Below are 24,290 nucleotides of genomic sequence, written 5' to 3'. Positions count from 1 at the left end.
GTAATGTAATATGTATTGGGGGGAGAGTAAAAATGAGGCTCAGACCTTGAAGAGGAGGCAGAGGTGCACATTGATTTAAGAACACATTCTTTTGTGTCCAGTTGACTTGGATTTTAATCCTAGCCCTGTCCTTTATTCACCAGCTGCTTAACCATTCCATTTACTTAAGAGTTAAATGGAAATAAAGCATACAACTTGGCAAACAGTGTGTTCTAGCACACAACTTGGCATGTGGAATTCTCAATAAATGGTAGCCATCACTGATAGGTAGTTTATACTTTATCCTTTAAGCAATAAAGAGCCATTTAATGATTTTGACTATGATGTACTTAGATTTCCATTTTATAAGTAGAATGTAGTTAGCATAGTAGAAGGAATAAAGTCAGGAAGTCAAATTAGAAGTCCAAGCAAACTGTGATGTCTTAGTGGGCTGAGGCTGCTATAACAGACTGCCATAGACTGGGATGCCTTTAACAACAAATATTTATTTTTCACAGTTCTGGAGTCTGGAAATTCCAAGATTAAGATGCTGGCAGATTCCATAATTAGTGAGGGCCTTCTCCCTGAATTTTAGACAACCTCCTTCTTGCTCTATCCCCACATACGGTGTAAGAGAGATTATATCTGTCATGTCTCCTCTTACGCTGCAGTTTTTGAAAGAGCTCCAGGTGATCTAATTATCTCCCAAAGACCCACCTCCAAATACCATCACATTGGCTATTAGGGCTTCAGTATATGAATTTTGTGGGGATACATTCAGTCAAGAGCTTATGGTTAGCACTAAACTGAGACTGTTGCTGTGAACATGGAGAAGTGGTATTTTGAAAAGATTTGGAGGTGAAATCAACAGTAGTGTGTAACCAAATTATAGGTGGATGTTGAAGGAAAAGGAAGTATCTAAGAACACTGAAGTTTCCATCTTTGACCATTAGGTTGATGGTAGGTAGAAAACAGGAAAAACATACTTAGATAGTATTAACATTTTTAAGTGTTATATTTATAGTAGTTTATTAAAATGAGTAAGTTTAGCTTCCAGTAATATCAGTAAAACACGAAAGTAAGTATCTGGCTTGTTTATGAATGTAGGTGATAGCTAACTGCAAAGGACATATAACTTCAAAATACCAAAACAACTTTGAATCATGACTTGCCTCACACGAAAAAGCAATGATAGGGGCTGAATCTTAGCTGTCTTCTTTATACCAAACCAAAAGTATAATGTATACATATCGTGCTTTGTCTGCATTTCTTCTAGGGTCCCCAAGGACCAAGAGGGCAACCAGGGCCTCCAGTGAGTTTATTTACATTTGTATCTTTTTACTGTTGATGCCAAAATATTTGTGTAGTTTGAGACATCTACTAAATAAATACTTTAAAAAATTTTTATAGGGTCCACCTGGAGCACCGGGTCCAAGAGTAAGTTTCTTGGCTTTGTTTTTCTTAGTATGTCATATTAACTTTTTAAACCTCTTCTATTAATTCTGTTCTTCTATTAACTTCTACTAACTCTTCTTGCCTACCTCTGTTCATTTTGCTAATCTGATGTGTAGCCTTCCCAACTGTAATATCTTGAAACCCAAGCCTCAGACTTCTTGTCTGTAAAATGGGGATGGCACCTCTAACTTTAGTGGGTGGACTTGAATTTTAAGTAAGAAGTGAAGCACTCAGCACATTGCCTGACATAAGTGCACAAAAAATACTAACACCTACTTCTGAGTTCCAGCTTGCCTTTTAAAATGTTCTCTTTTTTTTTTGCCAACCAGTTATCCACTTCTTAGGCTTTACATGAATCCTTAGTTGCTGACTGCAGAAGCCCTCAGACTTCTCATGGATTTGCTTGTTACATATTACAGCCCCCAAGTTGTTGCTTTTATCTTTGAGGCAATGCTTCTGTTGCCTAATTATCAGCTATGATCGCTGATATAGTTGATAATACAAAGCATAAGTATTGAATACCTATAGTGTGTCAAGCACCATTCCTTTCTCATTTAATCCTCCTAACATTTCCTCAAAGTGTATAGTCTCATACACATTTTTTTCAGAGCAAAAGGCTCTCATGCATCCTACTTCATTTTGGAATGAATGTTCCAAGCTTGGTTTCTCTTATGCTTTGTATCCTCTCTCATTCTCAGTAATCTCTTTGTCTTACTGCTTCCTTCAAGAGGTCTCCTCCCATTCCCAGCCTCACCTGTACCGCACTCCTACAGTATCCTGGTCAAATAGAATGGTCCTTGATCAGATTTCCTGCCTAAAGGATACACTGTCCCAAATAATGGTGTCCCATGCCTTCCAAGGCTTACTTGTTTCCACATGCTGCTCTGGTGTCATTTGGATCTCTTATGGTTCTAGTTGTTGAATAACTGTGGTCTACTCACAGCAGGCTAGGAACTCTTCATTCTCTTCAGCTTTTCATCAGGGCAAGAAATAACTTTCAAGCAAAGTGCCACAAGGAAGATTGTCTTCTTGGAAACAGAAGATCCATTTCTCTTTGATTTTTTAAAATTACTACTCCTTTCTGACCATCTGATTGATGGAGATTGAAACCTTCCTTGGTGTGAAGATCAATGAGAATGTCTTTCTTTAATCTTCGAATTACTTTCCACTTCTCTGTTCTTTCTTTCCCCCTAGATCTCCACAATGCATGGGTTACAAATAACCTCATCAGTTGCCTTCCCATGAAAGACTTTGATATATCATAGCTGCCTCCCCATGAAAGAACAAGTTCCAAAAGATCATACATTGGCAAATTAGAGATGTGTAGAGAAAATTTTGACATTGAAGTGCTGTACTTTGGGACACCATACCCATCTCAAATGGAAAATGCTTTCATGTGTTCATATATAGCCATGAAATAAGATGCGTGAGAGGTTTTTGCTCTGAGAAAAATGTGGATAAGAATATACCCTTTGAGGAAATATTAGAAGGATTAAATGAGAAAGGAATTGTGTTTGACACACTGTAGTTGCTCAATAAATGTTAGTTTCTTTGGTTCTTTTCTTCATTTTTTTCCTTTCTGTCTTCTTTCTTCTTGGCCAATATGAAAAACTAGTATAGGTTTTCTTAAAAATAGTATAGGTTTCCTTATACTATCTTTTTAGGAGTTGCCAAGCCCACTGTAGGAAAGTGGTAGCATAGCCTTGAGAATACTACTTCCAGAGCAGAAGTTTAAATGTCAATGAGAAAATAACTGCATATTCCTGGTAAAATCAAACTATGATCATATCTTCTGTGAAACTTCTTAATTCCTTCCTTTCATCTCACTGCAAATTAAAACTGATCATTCCTTCTTCATATACTCATTTATTTTCCTGCCAGTCTTCCTGTTTAGACTGCCAAATCTCTGAAAGTATGGACAATTTTTTTAATTTCATTTCCTTTCAAGCCTTAGTAAGTGTTGGCTGAATGAACAAATGAATAAGTACTAAAAGCAAGTTTCATCTCATAGAGAATTTCAGTGGGAATACTTCAGGATAGAAGACTTCACTTGGAGGGAAACAGTGTCTAGAATAGAATAGGATCATAGAATTAGAAGCAGAAAAGTCCTCTTAGTAATTATTTAGCAATTATTTCATACTATGTCGTGACTCATTGGTCAGTGGATCCCAAGACCAGTTTACTGAGTCTCATTTAGCATTGTTTTGAAATGAAATTATATGAGATAGGATAGAAAAAAATAATGGGGAGTGACTGCTTAATGGGTATATGAGCTTTCTTTCAGAGGTGACAAAAATGTCCTAAAATTAAATAGTGGTGATGATTGCACAATGTGGTGAATCTACTAAAAGCAACTAAATAATATACTTTAGAATAGTTAATATGGTGAATTTTATGTTATGTGAATTTTACCCCACTAAAAAAAAGCAAAAGAAAAAATTGGTTTATCACCACAATTAAGAAAAAGTACGGTTTTTTAAGTTTTCAATTAAATATATGTATGTTTGTGTGGACCTTGTCATGATGTAAAAATGTATTTCTTAACTGTGGGTCAAGATCAGAAAAGTTTGAACCTCTAATCCTGTCCAACACCCTCTTTTTAAGACCTATGGAAGTGAAGTAACTTGCCCAAGTTCCTAAAGTAGAATAGCTAAAAGGGAATGTTTCAGGAAGAGGAATATATATTGATGGTGCTTTTGAATGTGAGGATATTATCAGAGTGATGGCCAGACCACAGCGCACATGGTAAGATACTTAGAAACTCACAAAGAAACCTACAGCATGATGTCAAAGTTAACCAGAAATGATTGTGGGGTAAAGGAAGAACAAAACAGGTATGTGTGTCTCTGTGTGGAATGAGGGGTGGAGACAATTGTCATTTAAAAATCACTAAATGAGATAAGAAATGTTCAACTGATTTGTTCCAAATAATGGTTAACTGTAAAACCTGGATTGGTAAGTATAGAGGTTGCAGCTGCTGGTATAGTCCTGGTTCCCTAGAACAAGCAATTACTTCCACCATGGAGAGGACATGACCTGAAATCAGTTCCTATCCCATCAATGTTTTCACTATCCAGTGATCTTAAGACTTCAGATGACTCAAAATACTGGAGTGCCCAGACTGCCTCTACATTGCATTCAAATACATCCAGAGAGGATTGCAAAGATCACATTCCCCCGAGGTATAATGAATACTGATTTCCTTCATTAGTCCCAACAATCTGGTTACTTCTTATTCACTGTATTTTACTTCATGTGCACATTTTTACAAACATTAAGTGATTGTATGAGAATCTGTGCTGTTTGCCTTGAGTACATGGAGTAAGTTATTTCTTTTAGATTCCCTTAATGCACCTAATGAGAGTTTTACACTCACATAAGGGCACTTAGATGTTGCTGAATGACTTCCTAGGCAAATTCTTTTACTACAGTCTCTTTGAGCCTGTCCTTCCTAAAATCTGTCCTTGGGGAAAAAGTTTAATATCTTCAATAAATTAAATGCCTATTATGCACCAGCTGTGAGCTGGGCTTTGGAAATTATACAACTATGGATATTGCCAAGAAAATTTATGAGTGGCCAAGTGTTATGACATTTCTCTTCTTGCTAATTCCTGTGGGAAAAAATAGCCTTGTTCATTGAGGTGATATTTACACTAATACTGGCTCAAATTGCTTGGTACCTTAGCATGAACAAGTACCAAACTCTGCACTATTAATCTACTTAAAGTCATTGTATTCTTCTCTGCCACACACTCACAGAAAATATAATCATTTTACTTAAGAATATCCTGCAACTTGTTTGTCTAGTCCTCTGTTGATGGGCATTTAAGTTCTTTCCTATCTTTTTCTAATACAACAATACAAATCATTTTGTACATATACATATCATTTCGCAGAATATCTATAAGACTATTTCCAGAAGTGGGATGGTTAAGTATAAGAGATAATGGGCATATTTATTTATTTATTATCTTGAATTGTGGTAAAATATACGTAAGAGTTACCATTTTAACCATTTTCAAGTGTACAGTTCAGTGGTACAAAGTACATTCACATTGTTATGCTTCCATCACCACCAACCATCCCCAGAACTTTTTTGGACTTCCACAACTGAAACTCCATATTCACTAAACAATAATTCTTCATTCCTACCTTTCTCAAGCTTCTGGCACCCACCATTCTACTTCCTACTTTTATTAGTCTGACTACCATAGGTACATCATATAAGTGGAGTCATACTGTAGTTATTATATTTTGACTGACTTGTTTCACTTAGCATAATGTCTTCAAGGTTCATGCATGATATGACATGCCAGAATTTCCTTCTTTTTTAAGGCTGAATAATATTCCATTATATGTGTATAACACATTTGATTTAGCTAGGTAGACACTTGGGTTGCTTCTACCTTTTGGTTATTGTGAATAAGACTACTGTGAACATAGGTGTATAAATACCTGTTTTAGTTCTTGCATTCAGTTCATTTTGGTGAATACCTAGAAGTGGAATTGCTGAATGATATGGCAATTCTGTTTAACTTTTTGAGGAACTGCTATACTGTTTTCCATAGCAGCTGCACCATTTCACATTCCCACTAACCCCGCACAGAATTCCAGTTCTCTACATCCTCACCAGCAGTTGTTACATTCTTTTTTAAATCACAGCCATCCTAATGGGTATCAAATGATATATAATTGTGCCTTTGATTTATAGTTCCCTAATGACTAGTGCTGTTGAGCATCTTTTCATGTGCCTATCACCTTATATTATCTTCTTTGGAAAAAATGCCTGTTTAAGTCCTTTGCCCTTTTTTGAATTCGGTTGCTTATTTGTTGTTCAGTTGTAGGGGTTCTTTATATATTCTGGGTATTAATCCTTTATCAGATATATTATTTGCAAATATTTTCTCCTATTCCATGGGTTGCCTTTTCACTGTGTTGATAGCATTCTTGGCACAGAAATTTTTAATTTTGATAAAGTTCAATTTACCCTTGTCTTTAATTGCCTTGTTTTTAGTTTCACATCCAAGAAATTATTGTCAAATCCAATGATATTTTTCTGTTTTCTTAGTTTTATAGATTTAGCTCTTAGGTTTAAGTCTATGGCCCATTTTGAGTTAATTTTTGTATATGATGTAAAGTAAGGGCCTAACTTCATTCTTTTGTATGTGGATATCAAATTTTCCCAGCACAATTTGTTGAAAAGACTGTTCTTTCTCTATTCAGTGGTGAACCCCTTGTCAAAATCATTTGACCATATAGGTGAGGGTTTACTTCTGGGCTCTATTCTGTTCCATTGGTCTGTCTTTATGACAGTACCACACTGTTTTGATTCCTGTATCCTTGTAGTAAGTTTTGAAATTGAAGTGTGAGGCCTATAATTTTGGTACTCTTTTTCAAGGTAGTTTTAGCTATTTGGGATCTATTCTCTCTTTTTTAATTACTTGTATAGTTACCTTTACTAGTGCTCTCTATTTTTTCATGTGTATTCAAGTTTCTACCTTGTTTTTTCAATTGCGACTTGAAGGACTCCCTTTTTCACTTTTCTAGGGAAGGTTTGCTAGTAATGAATTCTTTTAGTTTTCCTTTACCTGGAAATGTCTCACTTTTTCCTTCCTTTTTGAAGAATAGTTTAATTTGACATAGAACTCTTGGTTGCCAGACTATCTTTCAGCATTCTGAATATGTCATACCACTGCCTTCTTGTCTTGATGATTTTGATGAAAAAATTGCCATTAATCTTATTGAGGATCTTTAGGGAATGACAAGTGTCTTCTCTTTTTGCTCTCAAGAGTCCGTTTGTCTATAGCTTTCAGTAGTTTATGATGTCTCTGGGGAGTTCATTGAGCTTCGTAGATGTGTAGATTAATGTTTTTCATCAAATTTGGGAAATTTTCAGTCATTCTTTTTTATAACTGAGGCAACACTTTGTATATGACATTATATCAGTTACAGGTATTCAATAAATGATTTGATATTTGTATATTTCACAAAATGATCAGCACAATGTCTAGTTGACATCCATCACCACATATAGTTAATTTCTGTGAATTCTATAAGGTAATAGTCCAGTTTCATTCTTTTGCACAAATGCCCAGTTCTCCCAACACCATTTACTGAAGAGACTGTCTTTTCCACATTACATATTCTTGGCTCCTTTGTCATGAATATATGCATGGGTTTGTTTTTGTGCTATTTTTGTTCCATTGGTCTATGTGTCTGTTTTTATGCCAATACCTTACTATTTTGGTTATTATAGTTTTTAATATAGTTTTAAATCAGGGAGTATTAACGCCTCTAGTTTTGTTCTTTCTCAAGATTGCTTTGGTTATTTGGAGTCTTTTGTGTTCCATACAAATTTTAGGATTGTCTATTCTGTTTCTGTGAGAAATGCCATTGGTATTTTGACAGAGATTGCACTGAATCTGTGGACTGCTGTGGGTTAACAATAACAATCCATGAGTATGGAAGACCTTCCCATTTATTTGTGTCCTGTTCGATTTCCTGTGTCGATGTCTTACAGATATTATCTCTTAAAATCTTCTTTCTGCCCCTTTTTCTCTCTCTACCCCTTGTGAGACTCCCATTATGCATATGCTGGTATTCTGGTTGGTGTCCATAGGTTTCTGAGTCTCTGTTCATTTTCTTCATTTTTTCTTCTTTACGCTCTCTTGAGTGGAAGATCTCAATAAGCCTATGTTCCAGGTAACTGATTCTTCTGTCTACTGAAATCTACTGTTGAGCCTCTCTAACAGATTTCCATTTCATTTATTATATCTTTCAATTATAGAATATCTATTTGGTTCTTTTCTGTAATCTCCGTCTCTTTATTGATATTCTTTATTTATAGGACCTTTTTCATACTTTCACTTAGTTCTGTATTCATGGTTTCCTTTAGTTTTTTTAACATACCTAAAACAGCTAATTAAGGTCTTTGTTTACCAAATACAACATCTGGGCTTTTTCTAGGGCAGTTTATATTGATTGACTGTCTTTTTACTTGTATATGAGCTATACTTTCATGTTTCCTTGCATGCCTTAAAAATTTTTAATTTTAAATATTTTATATATACATATTTATGTTTATGGTCAGCTAATGGCTGGAGAGAGATTTCCTTAAATTGCAAAACTGGTCTCCCAGTTTTTGCCATATGTCTCTATATGTTGGAGCACCCCTTCAATGCTCAGTCAGGCAGCTGACAGCCATGCCTTAGCCTTAACTTCCTGATTTCAGAGAGTGAAAGCCAGCCAGAGGAGAGAGCTTAGGGCCTTCTCAGGTATTTCCTGAACATGTGCTCATCCCAGTCTATGCACATGGACTTCTAGATTCTCAGGAATATGTTCAAGCTTTCCATAGTCTCTATGGACAACTCTTTTCCTAGCTTATTCTTGTAAACTTTTTGTTAGCCTATTGTTTACCCTGTTTTCCCCTGCTTCAGGCAACCATAAAGTTAAACAATTCCCTGTCAATACTTTTGAAAAATGCTCCTAGGGAAAAGACTTTTTGCATTGGATAAGATATGAGTCAGGTAAAATAAAGAAAACCTTGCAAGTGGTGTCTTCCAGGGAACCACCAGGTAGGTCAGATAATGACAATTCACTGGGAAGAGGCTTTGAAGCAACTCCAACTCCATTCTGCTCCCTCCTGTGCTTCCAGCTTCTTGATTTTACTGTGATTACAGGCTTTTGGTTTTTATGGCTACCAAAGAGCTGGAAAGAGACATGGGAATAGAACAAATTAAAGCTCCACAGAGCTCACTGCCCTTAGTAAAATTAAGCTATTTTTTTAAAATAAATTCTCCCCAGATTGTTGCAAGCATTTTCTTATGACCCTGAAAAACCTCATTCTGACGTTTTTTTTTAGTTTTCTTTTTGTTTTTATAAAAGAAATTTCTGGGAAGGCATTTTTCCACCATTTTTGCTGTCTCCTTAATCTCTTAAGTACATACCTTTTTAATATTGTGTGTGATGAAATGAAAGAACATATAAAGCACTTCTGCTCCTTACTGAGGTACAATGGTTGCCTCAAATAAAAGCACATATGCAGTTTTTGAGCTGCCTGCTCTTTTCGTGTAACACCATTTTTACTTGACAGGCTAACAATGTTACTCAGACATTGTTGAAATGACAAATGAGCCTGTCATTTCAAGGAAAACTACTGACAAACTTTGATGCCAGTCGTAAATTTCAAACTTTCAAACAAAAGTTAGGGAAAACTTGTATCTACAACTTGAGTTTGAGAGCTTTACGTTTTCTAATGAGGCTGGTGATGATGTTAGCAAATGTAATTTTTTTATATTACATAATGTAATATTTTATTTTTTATTTTGGTTTTATGTTTTAAAAAATAAAATATATTATAAAATAGAAACTTTAATACATTTTATATTATATTACATATTATATTTTAAATAAAAAATATAGCATTTTTGTGTTACATGATGTAATGCCGTATTTGAAATATCTGCTAATTCCATGAACCAGTATTTTCTGAATGATGAATGCATTATGTTAACAAAATCATGCATAAGTAAAAGATTCTTTGGCATAGATATTGATAAAAGAACAATAGAATTTAATATAAATGAGCATAAAAAGTTCATAGACATGTTTTCAGATTTCATACTGAACCCTTAAAAATTACCATTTGTCAAGAATTGGTATTGTATCAATGAAGAATAACCACAATTACCTAAAAAGGTTACTAAAAAATACCTTATTTCCAACTGCATATCTCTATAAGGCCAGACTTTCTTCATATATTTCCACTAAAATAACACATTAGATTGAATACAGAAGCAAATATGAGAAACTAGCTATTTTCTATTAACCCAGCCACTAAAGATAAGTACAAAAGTATAAAACAATGCCAATCTTCTCACTATTTTTTTTTTGTTCTGGAAAATACAATTATTTTTCATAAAAAATATTTATATTAACACATAATGGGTTTATAGTCATTTTAAAGCAATTAAATAGTTTAAAATTTTGTGCTTTCTTTTCTACTACAGTATATATCAAAAGTTATGTTACATAAATAAAAATTTTTTAAACCTCAATAATAATTAAAACTGAAAAAGGTTCCTGAATCTGGTGAATGTGAGAACTCCTTTGCTAGTTTTCTAGGATCAAAGTCTAATCACAAACCAACTGGAAAATATAAAGTTGACTATTGTGTAGTAGTTAATTCAGTTGCCCATGTTCACTGCCAGTTTTTTGTGTGACCCATGTTTATAATTTGCCCGTTCATGAAAGCTTGATGGTCAGAATTATTTAATCTACACAGAATTTTTTAGGCCGGCCCTTTCTGCTTCTTGAATAGATCATGCTTCTCTATCTCATGGCCTTTGTGCAAGGTCATTTCCTCTGCCTGGAAAGTTCTCCCACCCCGTCTCCTAAAAATTCTTATTTATTCTTCAAATCTCAGCTCAAATGTCACTATCTCAAGGACACCTGAAGTGTGCCTTCCAAACCTCTTATATCCTCCAGGTTCCATTAAGTCTCCCTAATTTCTCCCATAGGTCCAAGCACTTTTCTTTCATAGCACATATCACAATTTGTAATTATGTAATTTTGAGATGAATTGATTAATGCCTTTCTTCCCCTTCTAAACTTCAGCTCCACCAGGGCAAATATCTTTTCTGCTTACCATTTTATCCTCAATATATATTACAGTGTTTAGCAGTGTATATATATATATATATATATATATATATATATATATGTGTGTGTGTGTGTGTGTGTGTATGTGTGTGTATTATGCAGAATGGGTCCAATTATTTTCCAATATGAAAACCACATGTTGAGACAGTGAAAAGTGCATTTTATTGGTTGTCCCATCATTTTAGGTAGTTTTTTAAATTATCAACCATGAGTTATGAGAGAACTGTTGAAAACAGTTTCTATTGTATGTACCACCAAGTAAAAAGATATCTTAGCAGTATAATTATCACGAAAGAAATTAGACTTCTTGATTTGCTTACACAGATGCCGTTTCATAGATTTTCTCCCAACTCATGTTTCTTAGTTTCCAAGCTTTTTAAAAAATAAATACAAAAAGACTTATTAATGGTTATGCTGAAACTTCCTCTAAAAATATCTTTTATTAAATACAGGAGGAGATTGGATTCATGCTGTATTATTTCTTTTGGGACTAAGGGTACATTTTTCAACTTCAAAAATTGTTTTTAAGACCGCAGAAGTATCAGATTAAACTACTGTGGTAACTACCTCAGGACAGTAGTATTTTATTCCATTTTCATTCCAGGAATGTAGCTGTTGAAAATTACTACAGTTATTTATTTTTCACTCTACAATTTATTAGCTGAGAGGATCATATTTCATTTTTCACCCATTTGAGTAACTTCTGTGTGTGTCCATACAGCAGAGACAAATAGTTTTTCATTTGAAAACTCTAGACTTCGGTCCTGTTTTAATTAAGAGATTTTTGAGATTCAGATGAAGGCAGCATATTGTCCTTTCAAGACAGCCAGGCAATATTTGCAAGATCTGTCTAATCATAAGAGTTACAAACCCCGTTCAGATAATAAGTTTCATATACTTTAACAGCCGTGCTTTCAGAATTTATAGCTTTGACTTTAGAGCACTCAGTGTTGATCATATTGCTGATGTCAAATGGTTTTGTTTTACATAGAAACAAATGGATATCAATGCTGCTATTCAAGCCTTGATTGAATCACATACAGCTCTACAGATGGAGGTAATATATCTGACTTTATTTACATTGGCACTCTCAATATACAAATTAAGCAGAAATCTTTTTCAGAGGGCAAAATGTGGCTTTATCTCAAAGATTATATTTAAAACAGATTGAAAATAATGAAACCATTGTTTAAGGACAAAGTAAGCAATTGTAAGAAACAGAAATATATGCATAGGATATCTTTTAAAGAAAACATTTAAAACAAAAATATAATATTGTTTAGGGATTTTTAAAATAAGGAGTTAGGTACTATTAAAAAATAGTTAAATGAAATTAACTATTTCTTAAAATGGGATCTATCATCCCTACTCATTTTTCCTATTTAAACTCTAATTATTCAATATATAATTTTTAAAAAACATTATACAGTAGAATAGTAACAGTTAAGTTTTATGTAAGCTTGAAAACTAGACTTTTAAGTGTGAATTTAATTGCTTATTTGGAATCAAGATTAATAAAACATATTCATATGCCTATATTTAAATACAAACTGTCTTTACATCCTACTCCCACTCATTGCACAGGAATACATTTTTCTTCTGCCATGATCCATATTCATCATTAGGGTTGCATACTAGTGATGACTACTTAATGCTTTTTTGTTAATATGATTTCTATGATGACTTGGCAGAGCTATCAGAATACTGAAGTTACTTTAATTGACTACAGTGCAGAGATATTCAAAACCTTGAACTACCTAAGCAATTTACTGCACAGCATTAAGAATCCTCTTGGCACACGGGATAACCCAGCACGAATCTGCAAAGATTTGCTTACCTGTGAACACAAAGTATCAGATGGTAAGTTCTTTATTTCATCAAACTCTGATGTCTGATTTCATTTCATCATTTCAGTGTGTTGGAGATGCAGTATTTTCATTCCAATTCTTAATCATTTTGATAAAATATGGCAGAAGTCATTGTAATATCATCAAGAACCAAATACTCTTAGAAGGTGACAGCTTTTGATGTCAAGGGTTCATATTACAAAGGTATATATCCTTCTATATAGCCTTATTAATCCTCAACTTACCCATCCCTCCCAACTATGTCCCTTGTTTATTGCACTTTGTGCTTGGAGCATGTCACATTCATGTTAAAAATTAACCCTTTCTAGGGTTAGCCTTTGGGTTGGCAGACAGTAGCATCTGTAGGAACCACCAAAGTTGGCAGCATAAGAAAAGATAGAGAAGAGCCCCCTCCACCGCATCTTCTATAATTTTTATGCAAGACAAAACTTAAATGCCTCATTTCAGAATCAGTGACCATGAAGGTGGAGTTATCTGTTGTTCTTGGAAGTTTCTCATCCTTATATTGATACTCTAAAATCCACTCACCAGAGATGCAAAAATGAATTTAGAAGAGAGCCATCAAGGAAGAGTTTAAAGCAAGTGCAGCAGTTACCATTATGTGATGATAAGTAGGAGAAACTTTGTCTGCTACAATATGTCATTTGATTTTAATTTCTATTGTGTCTATGGTCAATGGTTCAATGAATATTGGTAGTTAACACCTTTTACTAAAAACTCCATTCCCAAAAAAATGACACATATGCCATTTTGAAAAACACTATGTTATGTTATTCTGCAGGGTGAATAGTAGTCCACATTTTATTTATTTTAATTTTATATACACATACACACATGCACACACATGAAGGTTTATAGATAAATAGAAGGTTTATAGATAGATAAATCAAATACATATACATATATATATATATTCTTATTCAAAAACATCTGCTTCCATTCCAGGAATGCAATGAAAATATTCATTTTATTTATACTAATAAAATGCTTAACTTGTAGAGATATCCTGCGCTAGATTACCACAAAAACTAAAATAATATTTTCAATTAAAGCTGCCTATAATAATTCTAAGTTCAATTCTTTCCCATATTTAAAGGCATAAAAATGCAATTCTATGCAATTGAAAGGAACAAAGACATTCAAATACATACAAATCATTGAAATCTAATTCAAGGTCTGCCTTCCTTGTAGAAAAAATGGCTAAGCGGTATGGATTGCAAGGTATCAGAAATGTCTTTAATCCCCCAAAATACTTTCATCACTAGAAGACAGTAAATGGTATAGAGAAACACAAAACAGCAGGGGAAGGAGATCTGATAGAAAGTGGAAATAAAGGGTGAAGTTTTAAATAGAGTAGTTAGAAAAAGAATCTCTTAGAAAGCGACATTTGAGCAATGTTAGAAGGAGGTACGGGAAAAAGCTACAGGAAATCTAGAAAAAGAGCTTTATGGGCAGAAAGAAGAAATTCAAAGGCCCTGGGTCTGAGAGTATACTTTGCATGTTCTAGAGTTAACAAGAAGGCCACTTGACTGGAAGGGAATGCATAATAGGAAAGGCAGGATATGAAGTCAGAAAGATATTTAGAAACTAGATTAGACAGGGTCTTATAAACTACTCAAAAGACTCCAGCTTTTACTGTGATGATTAGAAGTCACTGGAAATTTTAGGGCAGAGGAATGACACAATTTGACTTAGATTTTAAAAATTTTACCCTAGCTGATGTATTGCAAATATAAAAAAGACAAAGGTAGAAACAGCCTCTGAGAAAATTTGAAATAATCCAATAGACATGATGATGGGTTAGACCAGAGTTGGTAGCAGGGGAAGTGATGAGAAATGGTCAAATTTTTTAATATACTTTAAGACTGAGCCAGCAGTTTTTGTTGATAATTTGGATGTGGATTATGAGAGAAATAGAATGACAAAGGATGACTCTAAGATTTTTAACTAACATACTGGAAGGGTGGGATTGCTGTTAATAGCAATAGAGAAGCAAGTTTGGAGAACAGATCAGAAGTTCAGTTTTAGATGTATTAGTTGAAATGTCTGTTAGACATTTAAGTAAGAATGTCAGGTAGTTTGTTGGCTATTCAAGAGAAAGTTCAAGAGAGAGGTCCTTGCTAGGGGTAAAAATTATGAAGTTATTTGCATAAATATTATCTATTGCCCTAAGACTACTTAAGACTACCTAAAGAGTAGGTAAAAAATAAAAATAAAGAAAAGAGGTAAAAAAAAACTGTGCTTTAGGGCTCTCCAGTGTTTACAGATCAGAGAGATGGGGGGCAGAAGGAGAACTAGCAAAAAAACGTAAGAAGCTATCTCTGAGACACATGGAAAAGTAGACGAATGTGGAATGAAGAAAATGTTTGCCTAAAGAGGAATGGATCAACTGGTTCAATGTCTAGTGAGAGGAAGACTGAGAAAGACTACTGGATTTAGCAATATGAAGATCTCTGATGATCTCCACAGAGAAGTTCAGAGGAATGGTAATGGTTAAGACCTTATCAGATTTTAAGAGAAAATTATAGAACCAGAGAGTTTCCATTCCCAGTAATGAAGTAAGTAATTCAAGTTGCCTGGCTAAAATTTTTTTTTTTTAAAGTGTCAAATAGCTAACAAAGTAGTGAGGAACTTTTAAGCCAAAATGTTGAAGAAGAAAGAGAGATAATCACAACACTTAAAGTTACTTTTGCCCTTGGTATGACCAGAAACTGAATAGTGCTTTTGGTGGCTTTATTGGGTAAGGGCTCAAAAGTTAGAATCTGTGGCCCACCAAAGGTGAGGCCTTAGGCTGCTGAAGAGCTCTACTCCAAGAGTAAAGATAAACTGGAAGAAAAGAGACATTCATATAAACTGTAGTCTAGCTTCACATCATTGAGATGGCTCAGAAAATCTCAAGCTTTGAACTTGGACTAAGATGGTTCCTGACTGCTAGTATAATGACAGAAACAAAACTCATCTATAAAATATACTGTCATCATGAGGCTCAAATTATTTCCATAAACAATGTCTCAAATACAGTTCCAGCATGATCAACAATAACCACACATACAAGTTGACAAAACACCATGAATGAGAACTGGCAGAAGGAGCAGACAACAGAAAATATAACAGGAGGAATTTTAAACGGAATGTATAATAGGCAAGAAAAGCATTATATAGGAATAGGAACACAGTTTATTCACAATAATAAGAGAAGGCAGAATATGTGTGTGCAAATACAGATAGGTGATAGGGCTTATAGAAGTAAATACAGATATAGTAGTGGGAGCTTATATAAGTTTCCTTCAGATTTCTTCAGTTGTCTTATTGAAATTGAAAGTTTACCTGTCAAGAATAAGGATGAAGGAATAGGTATAATGAATTTCAGGGGAGAGAAAAATATTTCAAGTAATTAACTAGGAAAATGACAGAGGAATGGACTAGAGAAACATAGTATTACTAAATGGCAACCTTACAAACATTTAAATTTAAAGTGAGGTCAGTCAGCATAATTGTATGTTCTTGCTACATTTAACTGTGCAGGTATGGCTACAGATTAGGCGTAAAATTAGACTATGTAAGGTTCGGCTTTTATAAGACAAGTAGAGTGAAGTGAGGCAGGGAGGGAATGTTCAGTAAGTCTCTAAGGAAATTAATTGCAGTAGAGGATTGTAGGTTTTCAGCTGGGTAGGATGGGAAATGAACATACAATTATCCATAGATGGTAGATCTTGAGGGGATAGAAGAACTATGGGAATCAGGACACTAGAGGAAATGGGCTGAATAGAAAAGAGAGGTTTAATTATGGAGGAATTATAGTCTTAGGTAACAAAGGCTAGGGTATGGCCTTGGAAGTTAATGGTGAAAGTAAATGGGGCAGGGGATGAGGGAGAACACAGAAAGGGTACGAGAACATTGGTGGAAAAGAGTTAACAAACTGAGAGGCCAAGGTATTGGAAGTATCATTATTGTAGATTTAAAATCATGAAGAATTAAGTCATAAATAGATTTTCTGAAAGTGATAGCCAGCCAAAGCTAAGTCTTCAAAGAATTACCATGGAGCGATTTTTGGGAAAAAGTAGGATGGTCTGGAGGTGGCAATGAGAAGTAGAAAGACACCTTCCCTGCTCCAGCTGCTTTGCTGTAGAGGCTGTGGCAGAACTTGAAAGAGCTGCAAGGGAAGCAGTGTCCTCAGGGAAAAGCCAGTTTTGAGTTAGAATATTAAGAGGGTACAAAAGATATCTTAATGGTATAATGCTTTATTTATAGTTCAGCATACCTTGAAAAAATTATGAAGCCCCTACCAGTTCACCATTGTACAACACAATACCTGAATTCAAAGCATTCCACCCCGGATAAAATGGCAGTTTGCTTGGTGGAAACCTTTTTTTTTAAAAGAATTTATTAACTCACATAGTAGTAGGAAACTATTTCCTGGAGAAGAGATGGTGAGTACAAATATGTGTTTACCCTATTAGGTAAGACAGAAAGCCTATGTCAGTCCTGGTGAAAAATCCAGCTCTAGTTCCTATAAATTTTACAAAATGTTCAAAATCCTGATGAAATGAAGGGAGAAGGGATCTGGGGAGTAGAATCTCTTTTATATTTCTTTCTTCCATATTTCAATAGGTCAGTGGTTCTCCAAATGTGGTTCCTGGACTAGAATTAGATTTTAAAATGCAGCTTCTCAAGCCCTGCTCCAGACTTAATGAATCAACAACTCTGGGGGTGGGACCCAGATATCTGTGTTTTAACAGATGGTTCTCATGCCTCCAGTGTTTGAAAACCACTGCAACTTGGAGCTACCAATTCAGCAAGTGTTCATTTTGAAAGATTAGTACAATAGTAAAGGGGAGAATAGTTGAGGATGTTTTAAAAGCCAAAATAATGGACTGGAGGAAGCCCAGGATGAGCTAGAGAAATCTTTGCTGTAGGGTAAGGGTGGAATGAACAAGAATTTCTACCTACTGTAAAAAATGACATTTGAGAAAACTGTTTAATTGTCTTGCCACTTTAATGCAAGAAAGCAGGGATACCTCATTGAAAAATACCTTCCTTTTGCTAAATAAGGTGCTATTTCAATGTTCTGAGCCTGAAAGTTAATGGTTAAAGTAAAGAGGGTGGGGAGTGCAGAAACAATCTTAATTCTTCCTAGAATTAAGATACAAGCTCAATACTTCTTCAGCCTGAGTATTTCAGCTTGGATAGGCTAACTTTAATTCTCCTGGCACTTGATTCTCCTGGGCTGTCAGTGGAATGGTTTCCCCACCTACAAATCTACTGAAGAATGCACAAATATGACAACCATTTAATTGTATATTTTCTTTCTGAAAACAAAAAATGTTTTATTTTTGATTATCATAAAGATGCATTTTATCTCAAGAAGTTGTTTCTATTTTTTTAATACTCATTTTTATCTAGAATGACATAGAACAGAAATATACATATACACCACATTAACTGCAGCTTTCATATTAACTATGTAACTTTGGACAATTCACTTTAAGCTGCTGAGCTCATCTCATCTGTAGAATGTGGCAATAAATGCAGCCATTCTATCCTTCTTTATTAAAATGATGAAATGCCCTCAAATTGATAGGTGTGTGAATTCTACAATATTTTCAGTATCAATTTTACAGAATGCTTGCATTCACTCCTTAAATGTAAATATCTTTCTATCTTCTAAGTTTTTTTATGGGTAAGATTGAAAATACATATTTAAAGTATCATGATAATTTGTAAGGATCGTTCAAATATATTTTAGCATGGCATTTAAGTATCTTTATGTTTTACAATAAATCAACAGGGAAGTACTGGATTGATCCCAATCTTGGATGCCCTTCAGATGCCATTGAGGTGTTCTGTAATTTCAGTGCTGGTGGTCAGACATGTTTATCTCCAGTTTCTGTGACAAAGGTATGCATTGAATTTTAGAATACTATTTCTAAAATATAAATACCTTACTATTTGCCCAGTATCAGTGAACAATTATTTTTAAAATCCTATCAGTTTAAATAATTACGAATTTTATGAACAGAAGCAAAGGTATCATTCTCTACCATATACAAGAAAGAAATTTTTTGTTTTTAAAAAATTGTCCTAGTAACTCTTGACATTTTTGTTTGTGTATTTTTATGATTGGCTTATGATGGCTTACTCTATTGATTATGCTTTTTAAATTCCTTTTAAAAATGTGAAACATATGTTTTCTATGCACACACATACTTTAGAAAATCCCCAAATAGCTGCAGTGTTTGTAATAGTAGCCAGTTACCTAAAGTTTTACTGAAAATGACATCATCACTAAAAGCCAGTGATAAGCCTTTACCTGCACACCACTGACTGACTAGCACTTAAATACCAAGAAAAGTATCTTTCTCAAGGATACCTTTCAAGGACTTGTAGGTTTCTGAATTGCTGCATCTTATAACCTGCATACTGTTTCTATGACATTAGTTGGAGTTTGGAGTTGGGAAAGTCCAGATGAACTTCCTTCATTTACTGAGCTCAGAAGCGACCCATATCATCACTATTCACTGTCTAAACACTCCAGTGTGGACAAGCACTCAGACAGGTGGCTCAGGATTGCCTATTGGTTTCAAGGGATGGAATGGACAGATTTTTGAAGAAAACACTCTACTTGAACCTGAAGTGCTTTTAGATGACTGCAAGGTAAGGGAATGGCATTTTTAGAATTGTTCAGTGTAACTAACTTAAAATTGATAATAATATAAAATTAAAACAATGAGAGTAAGACTTTAACTGCAAACTGCAGATACAGAAGGGTAGGAAGTTTTAATGTGCCTAATTTGTAATAACCTTACATTTTTCAGAATCCAGTATTTGCATATATCATATTTTGTCAACTTTTGTCATATCCATTGGTCATGCATGAGTTTTTCTATGCAAAACAGGTATTAATACATAATTTTTTATTCCCCATATAAAATAATTACATCACACCTGGATAGATACATAGAGTATAGAGATAAATAATTTTTTGTCATTTATTTCACCATTTTTACTTCATGGAAGACAGGCTATAGAGGCAAGTCAGTTTTATTTCATTTTTGTCAGTCCCTATATCTATACCAAATATGGGCATAATGCAGTTACTGGCTCTATCAATCAGTATTTGAATCATTGCCCAATTTAACCATTAAAACTAAATAATGAATGTTATGAAAAACCAATAATATAAAAATATTCCATTACAGAGCAGCTAACAGCAAACATTAGTCCACTGACCAAATCCAGCCCACCATTCTTCTTTGTAAATAAATGTTATTGTAACACAGCCACACTCATTTCTTTGCTTATTAACTATGGCTGTCTCACACTACAAAGGCAGGGTTGAGTAAATCTGACCCAGAGACTGTCTGGCACACAAAACCTAAAACACGTACTATCTAGGCCCTTTCAGAAGAGTTTGCTATCCCTTGTTATAGAGAATAGAGTTGCCCACTTTCCATACATATCATTAACGACTTTAAGTAGCTTAGTTTCCTGCTCTTGTGTGCAATGAAGCCTGTGGTTTAAGATCTCTTATCATTTCCAGGGAACTCTACTTCATCATAACATTTTATTTCCAGAAAAATAGTGCTTGGGTATTTGAAAAATCATAGGCAAATTGTCAGACACTGTTCATTCTCCCTAAGCAAAGAGATCGCTACCAACAAATTAACTTTTACAATTTTGTCCAGAAACTCAGTGACTCACTACTATCTCTGAGACACAGTCTAAAATTATTAGCTCTTTATTCAACACTTGGAAGAGACAGTCCCCAATCTACCTCTCCAGCTTGGCTTTCTCTGCTGATCCACCCTAAGCCATGGCCCAACTGATCTATACATCACCATGATAATGACGGGAGGAACAATTCCTACAAGTAATTATTGGTTGCTTATTAAATGGCAGGTACCCTAGTATTACATACAATATTTTAATTAATTATATCAGCTTTGTGAAAAAGTTATTATTGTTTATAGGTAAGATAGTGAAGCCACAGACTGGTTAAGTAACTTGCTCAAGTTCATACAGCTAAGTTTGTGGAGGAGGAAGAAATCAACCCCAGGTGTATATAACTCCAAAGCCCATACCACACTATCCTGCGAGGTACTTTTAATTGAAACCTCAATTTAATCCTTATGACCCTTTTCATTTCCGTTTTATATGTGAGAAGAATGCTAGTACCTAGACTTCTATCAAAATCTGTCCCAGGCCAAAATCTGTACTTGTACCCCATGCCCCTCTTATTTTCAAAATCACCTTCTACTTTTCTGCCATTTTTGGTTTTTTTTATTCATGTCATTCCCTTTCTCTGAAATGCCTTTCTCTACCTCTCTAAAAAAGTGGAAGTTTGAGGCATAATTGAAGGCCCACCCTAAATTCTGAATCCTGAATTCACAAAGCTTTCTCTGACTACTCCAGTTGGAAATGAGTAATTTAACACTATTGTCTACATTAGTTATATTGCACTTACCATTTATAGTCTTAGAGCTGTTTATGTTTTTTCTCCCTCTGACTAGATTTATAAGTTGATAGAATTCAGAAGGCAAAATCACTTTATTCATCTTTATATTTCCCAAGTGCTGTAAGAAAATAGGGGATTATATCTTATTTAACTGTGCCAGAAGAACTTAGTATATACTTTCAATAAACATTGCTTGAAAGATTTGAGTTAATCTATAATAGTGTTTTATACACAGAACTCTAGTTCTTGTTATCACACCAAGCTATGACTTTAGTAATATATCTTCAGTGAACTTCAATTGCTGTAACTTAAATGGACTTTATAGCTTAAATAATCTCTAAAGTTCCTTCAGTTTCTAAACTTTATATCATGATAGTTCTGTGAATAAGTGAATAAACTGCCAAATAAAAAGCTTCACAAAACCATTCCATTGTGTTTCTCTGTTTTGTATTGTTGAATCTTAATAGTAGGATATTTTGTGATATAGTTTTATTCCATAATAGAATTTATCAGAAATAAAGAACATACAATAATTAGAGAAAGAGAGACGCCTAGAAAAGAAAGTATAAAACATTAACCACAGAATAGAAAAAAAGAAAACTAAAAGATGATTCAACATAATTATAATTTACTTCTGACTGAAGTGATTCTGATTATTTCCTGCCTAAAGTACAGAGGGGTTGAGGTAGTTTATTCCGTTTCATCCAAGAAAAATGACTATCCTGAAGAATCAGTCCCAAGTAAAGGAACACAGAACAGATGGGTATTACTCACACTAGAGTGGTATACTACCTCTTATTTGTTGCCTTTTTGTGTTGCTTGGTGCTTTTCTAAAACAAGGTGCTTGTGGCTTTCATAGACTATATTTATATCTGTTCCAATGATACCCAGATAACAGAACTGGAAGTCTAGCCTTAGTCTCTGAAACTGAAAAATTAGAAGGCGCAATACCATTTAAAGAAAGTAATAAGCCCACATTTTCAGTTACTCGTAGTAATCATTACCATTTAATAAGCACTTACTCTGTGACGGACATTGTTCCAGGCACTTTCTAGTCATTCCCTCTGAACCTTAAAATAAATCTACATTGTCTGAAGTGCATTGTCTGCTGAAAATGACTGCTAATAAAGTAATTACATATAAAATAATGTTGTTCTTATTTTACAGATTCAAGATGGCAGCTGGCATAAAGCAAAATTCCTTTTTCATACCCAGGACCCAAATCAACTCCCAGTAATTGAAGTACAAAAACTTTCTCATCTCAAAACTGAAAGGAAGTACTACATTGAAAGCAGTTCTGTATGCTTTCTCTAAAGTCTAAGAATTAGTTCAGAATTCATGCTGTTGGCCAGGTAATTGCTGCAGAGAGAAAAATATAAATGGAAAGACACTATTTGTGAAATGCATGATATAAAGCATTGGCTAGATCTTAAAGAATCTCAGGAAGAAAAGACTTCCTCTTAAGAAGGGGAAAGGCATTTTTTAAAAGACTATAATTGATAAAGTATTTAATTCTTTTAAAATTTATATTGATCTGAGCTTTCTTAGAGAATTCCCTAGAACTGAAAATTTATAAACATGGAATTCTTCAGGTATCCTATATATTTTGACTGTCTGAGAGCAAAATACCTATTAGACAGCTGGAGACGCAGAGCACTATGGAGCAATACTGGCTAATGCTCCCAAATGTGCAATGCTTCTGTCTAAAAATCACACCACAGTCTAATATGTGTTATTTTCCTAAATACTAAGTTGTATTCAGGTCCCCAAAGGGCATATACATCTTAGCCGGTGGTATACTACCTCTTATTTGTTGCCTTTTTGTGTTGCTTGGTGCTTTTCTAAAACAAGGTGCTTGTGGCTTTCATAGACTATTTTATTTCTTTTTTCGTCTTTGTCATTCTGTAAGACTGTATGTACTGGTTACATCAAGATGTTTGGTGGCTACTTATTTTAATTTGTTTGATCACATACTTAATAACAAGTAAAATATTATTTATATGAAATCCTTGTTCTATTTTAAAATTCTCTTTGTGAATATGGAATCAATACCAGTGCATTGTAACCTGTACTTATGCATAAGAGAATTGATAGGTTTCTTTTGTTTTTGTTTTATTTTTTAAGTTGTTGTAAAGAATATTACAGGCCAGCTACATTCAGTAGTAGGTTTGGATTAGAGTTTGGGAATTCTGATACACTATTTTTAAAAATCCATGATCATCTGGAATGATACTTTGTATATATATATTTTGTAAAGTTTTAATTCAGCAAATCTTTTGAAATTGCTGTTGTTTTAAATTATAAAAACTTTATATTTCTGCTTCATAGAAATCACATGTTTTTGTATTAATTGTTGATTTTCTTTTGCTGTTCTTAAATTTAAATAAGTTGGGACCTAAAAGAATGAACTTTTTCAGTCTTTAAAGCAACATGCAGAAGAAAACTAGTCTTCTGCCATTGAAAATAGGCTCAGCCAGTTCAGACTTTCCTTGTCAGAAAAATGTTAGTCCAGTATTAAAAGCATAATATTATACATTTTGGTACATAGAAAAGCTTATACATTCTTTATAAACATACCTTTAGCCACAGCAAACCACACTCAACTATAATAAAATTATGCTTAAATATTTTTTGGTGGACTTTGTTTTTCTTCTTTTTTTACCATATTGTTTTATTATGTATGATAGCCCCTCTGGCATAGCCCTTCTGTACTATAAATGCTTACATTATTAGAACATATGTTACATACCTATGAACGGATTTCATACCTGTGAAATAAGGCCTATTTCCTATTTGTACAAAATGAGGTCATGGCACAGAAATAAACTCTTTCATATATGGTCAGTTGATTTCTAATAAGGGTGATAAGAGCT

At 34.1% G+C, this 24,290-nt stretch overlaps 1 protein-coding gene across 4 annotated transcripts in view; it reads left to right on the top strand.

The window, feature by feature from the left end:
• The window catches only part of COL24A1 (collagen type XXIV alpha 1 chain), a 364,470-nt gene extending 340,426 nt beyond the window's left edge, over window positions 1–24,044 (top strand). For all 4 annotated transcript variants that reach the window (XM_073234227.1, XM_073234226.1, XM_073234225.1 and 1 more), the window contains 7 exons: window positions 1,256–1,291; window positions 1,390–1,416; window positions 12,086–12,151; window positions 12,786–12,954; window positions 18,751–18,860; window positions 19,401–19,616; window positions 22,585–24,044. In XM_073234227.1, coding sequence (XP_073090328.1) covers window positions 1,256–1,291; window positions 1,390–1,416; window positions 12,086–12,151; window positions 12,786–12,954; window positions 18,751–18,860; window positions 19,401–19,616; window positions 22,585–22,731 — 771 coding nt within the window. In that variant the 3' untranslated portion in view covers window positions 22,732–24,044. The remainder of the gene's footprint in view (window positions 1–1,255; window positions 1,292–1,389; window positions 1,417–12,085; window positions 12,152–12,785; window positions 12,955–18,750; window positions 18,861–19,400; window positions 19,617–22,584) is intronic.
• Window positions 24,045–24,290: the final 246 nt, after the last annotated feature.

This window comes from Manis javanica, chromosome 4, assembly GCF_040802235.1.
Source record: "Manis javanica isolate MJ-LG chromosome 4, MJ_LKY, whole genome shotgun sequence".
Classification (NCBI taxonomy): Eukaryota; Metazoa; Chordata; class Mammalia; order Pholidota; family Manidae; genus Manis; species Manis javanica.
Note: the sequence above shows the minus strand (reverse complement) of the source record. Positions and strands in the feature narration are given on the sequence as shown.